General features: G+C 43.0%; 1 protein-coding gene across 1 annotated transcript; it reads left to right on the top strand.

Moving 5' to 3' along the window:
* The first annotated feature begins 580 nt into the window (after positions 1–580).
* Positions 581–5,994, top strand: TTC32 (tetratricopeptide repeat domain 32). The gene is made up of 3 exons (XM_045978646.1): positions 581–843; positions 4,674–4,840; positions 5,566–5,994. The coding sequence occupies exons 1-3, from the start codon at positions 692–694 to the stop codon at positions 5,691–5,693; spliced, it is 447 nt and encodes a 148-aa protein (XP_045834602.1). The 5' UTR covers positions 581–691; the 3' UTR covers positions 5,694–5,994.
* The last annotated feature ends 1,514 nt before the right edge of the window (positions 5,995–7,508 follow it).

The raw sequence follows: 7,508 nt of genomic DNA, 5'->3' as shown, positions 1-7,508 counted from the left end.
CCTTTGGCAATAACAGCCAGGGAATGTAAACTAACATAACAGACCGTCAGCACAAAATATTATTTAAAGGATCCTTACACTGTTCAGAGGCCTGAGAAGTGTGCAGTTTAGGCTCTTGGAGCTAATAAATGGTAATGTGAATTCGGACAACTAAGCTCGAGGGATTTCTACAGTGTCTCAGGGTAACCGCAGCCACCCTCTCCCAGATGTTTTGCTAAGAGCGGAGGCTGGAACCCCGAGGGGCGTTAGAATCTGCGGGCCCCTGAGCCATTCGTAAGAAACCGAGCTTGCTCCTGCTTCTGGCATCGTGAGGCTCCCTACCCCAACAACTCGCTGTGACAAAGGACAAGCTCTTCGCAACATCAGTCGACCGACACGGAAACCAGTTTGGGCCCATCAGTCCACTGCTCTTCTGAGAAAGGAAGCAGGAGGGACCGTCAGCAATAACTGCGCCGCATTTCAGGACAATCGGTCCAGGCTTTCCCAGGCCGCCCGAGTTCCCCGCCGGCGCCGTGAGCTTGATCTCGCGAGAGGATGGGTCCACCGAAGGTACAAACTTCCCCCTTCGCTAAGCGCCGAGGTTTTGCGGTCAAATTAAATTCCGGGAGTGCGGAAGTGGCGCTGTGGTGACGCCTCTAAACGCCCAGAAGTCAACCCCCTCTCTACACGGAACGCTAGGTCTCCCTCCGCTATGGATGGGCAGCAAGGGCAACAAAGCCACGCGACGTTGGCACTCGCCCAAGCTCACTTCGAGAAAGGCGACTACGCCGAGGCCGAAGCGCTGTACTCCGCTTTCATTCGCGAGTGCGCCTGTGCAGGCTCCGTGGGAGCGGCGCCCGGCAGGTAACTATCGCGAGAAGTGGGGTCGCGGCGCCTCCGGGACAGGGGAGGCTGGGGTTGTTAGGTCCACGGTTCGGCCGCCTGTGCTCCCCCGGACTGGAGATGCACCGGGCGGAGCGTTTGTCTTTCCAGGGGGCGGCGAGGGGCGCGTGCTGCCCTCCGCCCCCAATAACCCGGGGGTTCTCCTACGTTATTCACTCTGACCCAAGACTTAGAGTGGATAGGGCTTTTCCACCTGCCATTTTAACAGGCGGGGGTCTGAGACCGGGAGACGGCGAGGTGGCTCGCTAGGACCCGGGAGCGCCACTCCAGCCGCCACATCACCGCGGAGGTGTTTGGTTTTTCACGTGTGTGTGTGTGTGTGTGTGTGTGTGTGTGTGTGTGTGTGTGTGTGTAGTGGGGGAGGATATCACTCGGCCTAAATATTACCATTTCACACGTGTGTGTGTGTAGTGGGGGAGGATATCACTCGGCCTAAATATTACCATTTCACCCACACAGTCATCCATGGATATTTCAAAAAATGCATTTCTAAATATTAAGGATTCTTACGGAAACAACCACAGTATCATTATTGCATGTTTCCTTACTATGAAATATGCGGTCAGTGTTGGTTCCTGATTGATTAATAACGTTTTTGTTTGGCTGATGTGTTTTTTAGCGGTTGGTTCCAGTCAGGAGGCACACCAGGTCTCTTCATCTGTAAGGCTCCCCTTCCTTTTTTTTCCCCTTGAACTTTGTCGAGGAAGCCAGCCCTGTGTCTTGAGAGTTCCCCATATTTTGGATTTGCTGAAGTCATCCCCTTGATGTCATTTAATACGGTCCCGTCTCCTACACTGCTTGTAAGTTGGTAGTGAAATTCTGAGGGTTGGTCCGATTCAGATCCGGTATTATGGTGATCACATGTTAGGTGGTGCTGTGTACCTCGATTAGAAAGCTTATAATGTCTTTTTGTGATATTAGCGACTTCACCTGCTAGTACCTGCTTGCCCAAAGAGCCTTGGGTTTATGCCTGGATGTGTAGCATTTGATGGTCCTCCAAGTTTTGCCTTTGTTTTTGTTGATGAAGTGATGTGGACTAGAATGAGAAAAAACAGAGGAGTAGAATGAAGAGCTTTTTGACGGTTTTGAATTGTCTGCACCATCACTCTTCTCTCCCTTCAAGGATTTGGTTTTTCTTGACAGGATGCCAGCTTGTCTTTTGTATGAGACTTACAATTTTTATTTCAAAGATTTAAAAATATTTGACAGGGAGAGACAGTGAGAGAGGCAACACAAGCAGGGGGAGTGGGAGAGGGAGAAGCAGGCTCCCGCTGAGCAGGGAGCCCAATGGGGGGGGCTCAGTCCCAGGACCCTGGGATCATGACTTGAGCTCAAGGCAGATGCTTAATGACTGAGCCACCCAGAGGCCCCGAGGCACAATTTGCTAAACTCATGGAATTAAACCAGAAAAATAAAATTCCTTTCATGTTTTGATAATACACCAAGATAACAGTTAATAGAAATATCTGAACAGGCAATAAAACAGTAGCACCATCCCCTGAGCCTCCCCCACCCCACCAAAAAAAGATTAGCAAACATAAAAAATGTAGTTTTCTATCACTTCAAGCTCAAGGAGTAGTCTTAGCTAATAGGTTTCAAAAAGTATGCATCAGCAATAGGTATATTGACACCATCTAGTCTCCTTTGTACAATTAAGAGCACCAATGTGTGTTTATAGTAGATGTAATATCTGCCTCTTCCCAATGCAGGAAAGAAAACCTTCATGGTTTACTAGAAGGTCACTCAGCATGCCTGAATGAACCTTCTAATTTCTTTATAGTTCTGAAATTCTTCTAGGAACTCACGAATTTAAAATGAATTCTGTCATTTCAGGTTTTTTTTTTCCTTAAATAGGTCTTTTAGCTTAAATTTATTTTTTAAAATAATGGGTCACTGAACCATTTTGAAGAAGCATTTGCAGTTTTTGCATGCCTGTCACTCTGAATGGTTTACATTTTCTTTTCATATCCCAAAGTACAGCCTTAGTCATAAACCTAACTTTTCATTTTTTTTTTTTTGCTAAAACTTCCAAATGTAAAAAAAAAATCCACATTTCTATTAGGAAGTTAAATTCTAGTATGATAAATACTATCATTACAAAAATCTTAATATTATCAAAAACATGTCGGCTTCAGTAGTTAACCCACATCTTTAAAATATGAAGCAGTTTCCACATGCAAAGTAGGCTTTTAGAATTTGTTGTAATGAGATCTAATTCTAAACCAAACTTTCTATGATCCTCTGAATATAAGAAACTCACAACAAAGTTTCGAAGCTTAAAAATTGACTGTCTGAAACCTTTCTGGAGTCCTGAGGCTGCATTTTTCTTAAAACCCTTTATGGGGCAGCAGTTCACCTAGTATCCTAACAGTTGAAGGGAGTGTGTCCTCCTGTTCTTCCAGTTTCAAACCTGGTGCTAGTGGTGTCCGGACGTGGTCTTGCACCCAGTCTCTGTCATAGCTTCCGGAAGCAAGTTTTCTCATGCTGCCGTAGCTTTGTCCATCGTTAGTAAACTTAGACTTGAAGGAGACCCCTGTGCGTACCTCTTATGGTAGCAGTGGTTGCCGTGCCTGTCATATCTCAAGGATCTATATTAACAGAAGTCTCTTCTGCTGGCCCTGACTGCAGTCACGATGTTTTCTGAGGACTGTACTTTGCACTAGGGGGCATAATGAAGAAATGACAGATGAGTGTAGCCTGCGCCTGTTCCGTTTGGTCCAAATGTGAGAACCACTTTGGAAACAAAGGAAAACAGAATTGTCTCTGACCCAGAGCAGTCGGTTCATGTTCTCTGCATGAATTGTCTGGCAGGGGAGGGGTGACCTGATGAGCAGGTGGCTGGTCGGAGCTCCCTGGCTGGAGACCCTGCCCACTCAGAGCTCCTGGGGAAGCCTCTGGAGCTTTCAGAAGCAGAGCCCCTTCGGCAGGCAGGACCCCCAGAATGAGCCTGAGCCCCGATGTCCTCCTCGCAGGAGGCCAGTGTGGCCTTGCTGGGGCGATCACAGCTAGGATGAGAGGGAGGCCAGCTCTGTCCCCTTCTTGGGCAACAGCATGTTGAATCTTCACTTTTGGTCAGCTTGTATTTCTTTACTGGTGAAACGTGATTTAAAATCTCATTTTTGGTGGGATCACTTAAAAATTTGAGAATAACATTGATGATTCACTTTGTGATATGTCCGTTGCAAAGTGGAGCTCTGGGCTGGCTTTTCCTCCTGGCTCAGGGTGAATCTGGTTTGTCTTCTTTGCCTTGCTGGCTGGTGCGTGCTTAGAAAACGAACAATTTTTGAATGTTGCATTCTGTAAAACAAGTTGACAGTGCACGGGGCTCTGAACACACTGTAAAATGAATGTGTTTTTCGGACTGACAGGGTAGCACTGCCACGCTCTAAGGTAGGTAAAGGGATTAAACAAGAATTGATTCTTCTGCCTCTTTTTTTTTTTTTTAAGATTTTATTTATTTGGCAGAGATCACAAGTAGACAGAGAGGCAGTCAGAGAGAGAGAAGTAAGCAGGCTCCCCGCTGAGCAGAGAGCCCAACCCCACTGGGGCTTGATCCCAGGACCCTGGGATGATGACCCGAGCTAAAGGCAGAGGCTCTAACCCACTGAGCCATCCAGGCGCCCCTGATTCCTCTGCCTTATTTCTGTGCCCTTCGTTTCTTCCCTTGGTTTTTCTGGTATAGATACCGCATGTCACAGGCTACGAAGTTGGACAATACCCCAAAGAGAATGAAAGTGGAAATGAGAGGAATTTGGTAACGCACGTTTTTAATGTGACCTCTTTGTTTAAAGCAAATGCAGCCCTGAGGATTTGGCTACTGCCTACAACAACAGGGGGCAAATCAAATACTTCAGGGTTGATTTTTACGAAGCCATGGAGGACTACACATCGGCCGTACAGGTCCAACCCACTTTTGAAGTTCCGTATTACAACAGAGGGTTGATACTGTATAGGCTGGGTAAGAATTATCTTTTTTCCCTTTTGCCCTTGACTTTATGTTATGAATTCAGAGCCCTCAAATGAGAAACTAATGTAGTAAACAACAAGTCTTAATGTCACATAAAATTTGGGTGTAGGCCTGGAACACAGGAAGCATTTATTTTAGGCTTCTGGTAGGCTTTACAGTGGGGCATGGGGTGGGGATTGGACCTGGAGACCGATGAGAGTGACCCCGTGACTTTGTGCCTGTGCGTTCCCAACTGCGAAACGAGGACAGCATGGATGATCACCTGTGGAACTTTTCTGAGTTAAAATTTTTACGGGCACACAAGACGATATAAAGTGAAGGGATTTTAGATCCTTGGATTAAAGGACTGTAGGTACTGTTTCTTTTTTAAAGTGTTGAAAGGAATACCAATTTTCTGTTCCTTTGTGATAGGATTTTGTTGAGATTTTATGATTTATGCTATTTCTCTGTTAAATCTCAAGAAATAAACCCAGAGCTAATTTTAAGGGTTCATTTAAAGCTAATTTAAAATTTTAATTTTAATTATTCTATAAGGGCATGCAAAATTACTTTGATATCCACATCCATATATCATTATTAAGAAGAAAAAAAATCCTTTACTAGTTGTGGTTGTAAGCTCATAAATTTAAAAACATGTGTATCTGAACTTTGTTATGAATAATATATAGAAATACTCAGTTTTATTATTCTTTTTCATTTTTTGGGCTCTGGCACAGGATACTTTGATGATGCTTTGGAAGATTTCAAGAAGGTATTAGACTTAAATCCTGGATTTCAAGATGCTGCTCTGAGCTTAAAACAGACTATTCTAGACAAAGAAGAAAAACAAAGAAGAAATCATTGAAAAAAAGTTTTGCAAGTTTTAACTTAATTAAAATATTGACTCATGACCCTTATAATACCTGCTTCTCATTCTTTATAATGTAAAGTAGGTGTTGAGTACTTTTTTTTTTTTTTTGGTGACGAGCTATTTTGATATATATTTAAGATAAAGAGATTCATGCATTAGCACTGAAAGTTAAATAATATATTTAAAGTAGTTAATTTCAGCTTGAGCAACTGTTGAATATGTGTGCTTTTCATAAAATATAAATAATAATATCAATGCATAGTTGTATATGATTACAGTAAAATATTTAAAGAAATGTGTGACTTTTTTTTCATTAATGTTTTATTTTTTATTATTTTCATTCCCAACTTTTTATTTAAAAAATTTGACATCTGGACTGAGCCACCCAGGTGCCCCTTCTCTTGGCTTCTATTCTCTTTTCCTTACTCTTGGCCGGGGTCAGATGTAATATGAAAAAACCAAAAACCAAAAAAACAAAAACCAAAACTCCGTAAAAGAATTTGTTTAGTTTCCCGAATTCAATGATTCTTCATCCTTTGTCAGGAAAAAAAAAAAAAAGGTCTGAAGGTCAGAGTCAGTACTTGCTTATTAGAACCCAGATGCTTATTTTTCTCTTGCCTTATTACTGGAAATAACTGAAGGATAATATATTTTTATCTCTTGGTCAAAACTTTAGGTGTTACACAGATTCTAAATTTCTGACTTACTAAATAACACCTTTGTTATGTACCTTCAAGATATTCTTTTCTGTGTGCTGTTGCTCCGATTTCTCCTATTTTAGCATTTCTACTAAAAATGTACCCAAACTGTGTCATCTTCCAGCCTTTCTCTCCCTGAAAACAAGGCAGAAAATTGTAGTTTGTTACAAAGTAAGTTAAGAGAGTAAATGGATAGAAGTTACTTCTGAGCCTAGAGAATTACTCTTACACCATCTGAAAACCTGAAGCTATTTACATTTTTTTTTCCCCCTGAAATCCAGAACTGAATGAAGCCAACGGATTTACTTTATGCTAGCAAACTACAGTCGGCTGGTGGAACAGGAAACTCTTTCCCAGTCAGCTTTTAGTCATTACCGATTTACCCTCTCCTGGATCTTCTCTCTTTTTTTCTGTCTTTCACTGACTTCTCTAACCTCCCCTCACTCACTACAAAGTCTTGGCCCCCCACCCCATCATTTTGCTGGTCTGAAAGTCTTTCTCAGTGGGTGTGGTGGAAGCCAGCCTACCTTCAGGGCAAATCAATTTGGCATTTGCATGGATCTTTGTAACCTCTCTGCCAAACCTAATTCCCCCTTAAAACTTTAACTCAGTTTCCTAAACCTATTTCTTGCCTAACAAACTTAATTTGTCCCTAAAAATGTTTCTAAGTGAAAAGCCATTACGTGAAAAAACTCTGGCCATTTTTAATTTAAATTAAAAAAAAAAGATTTTATTTATTTATTTGACAGAAAGAGTGTGTGAGTGCATAAGCAGGGGTAGCGACAGGCAGAGTGAGAGGGAAAAGCAGGGAGAGGGAGAGGGCTGAGCAGGGAGTCCCATGCTGGGCTCAAACCTAAGACCCTGGGATCATGACCTGAGCCGAAGGCAGACATTTAACTGACCGAGCCACCCAGGCACCTCAAAATCCGTTAATTTTAATGGAAAAAAAATTATGAATTCCATTTTAGCCCAAGATACCCAAATACTTTTCACAGTTAGAAAAATATATTAAGGGACACCTGGGTGGCTCAGTTGGCTAAGCGGCTGCCTTCGGCTCAGGTCATGATCCCAGCGTCCTGGGATCAAGTCCCGCATTGGGCTCCTTGCTGGG

Source organism: Meles meles, chromosome 15 (genome assembly GCF_922984935.1).
Source record: "Meles meles chromosome 15, mMelMel3.1 paternal haplotype, whole genome shotgun sequence".
Taxonomy (NCBI): Eukaryota; Metazoa; Chordata; class Mammalia; order Carnivora; family Mustelidae; genus Meles; species Meles meles.
This window is presented reverse-complemented; position numbering and strand designations above follow the sequence as displayed.

What these genes read in the sequence shown, in the direction of transcription:
- TTC32 (XM_045978646.1), top strand. Translation starts at nt 692, where the DNA reads ATGGATGGGCAGCAAGGGCAACAAAGCCACGCGACGTTGGCACTCGCC. An exon ending in GTGGGAGCGGCGCCCGGCAG is followed by an intron (nt 844 to 4,673) that starts GTAACTATCGCG and finishes CTTTGTTTAAAG; the next exon opens with CAAATGCAGCCCTGAGGATT. An exon ending in GTTGATACTGTATAGGCTGG is followed by an intron (nt 4,841 to 5,565) that starts GTAAGAATTATC and finishes GCTCTGGCACAG; the next exon opens with GATACTTTGATGATGCTTTG.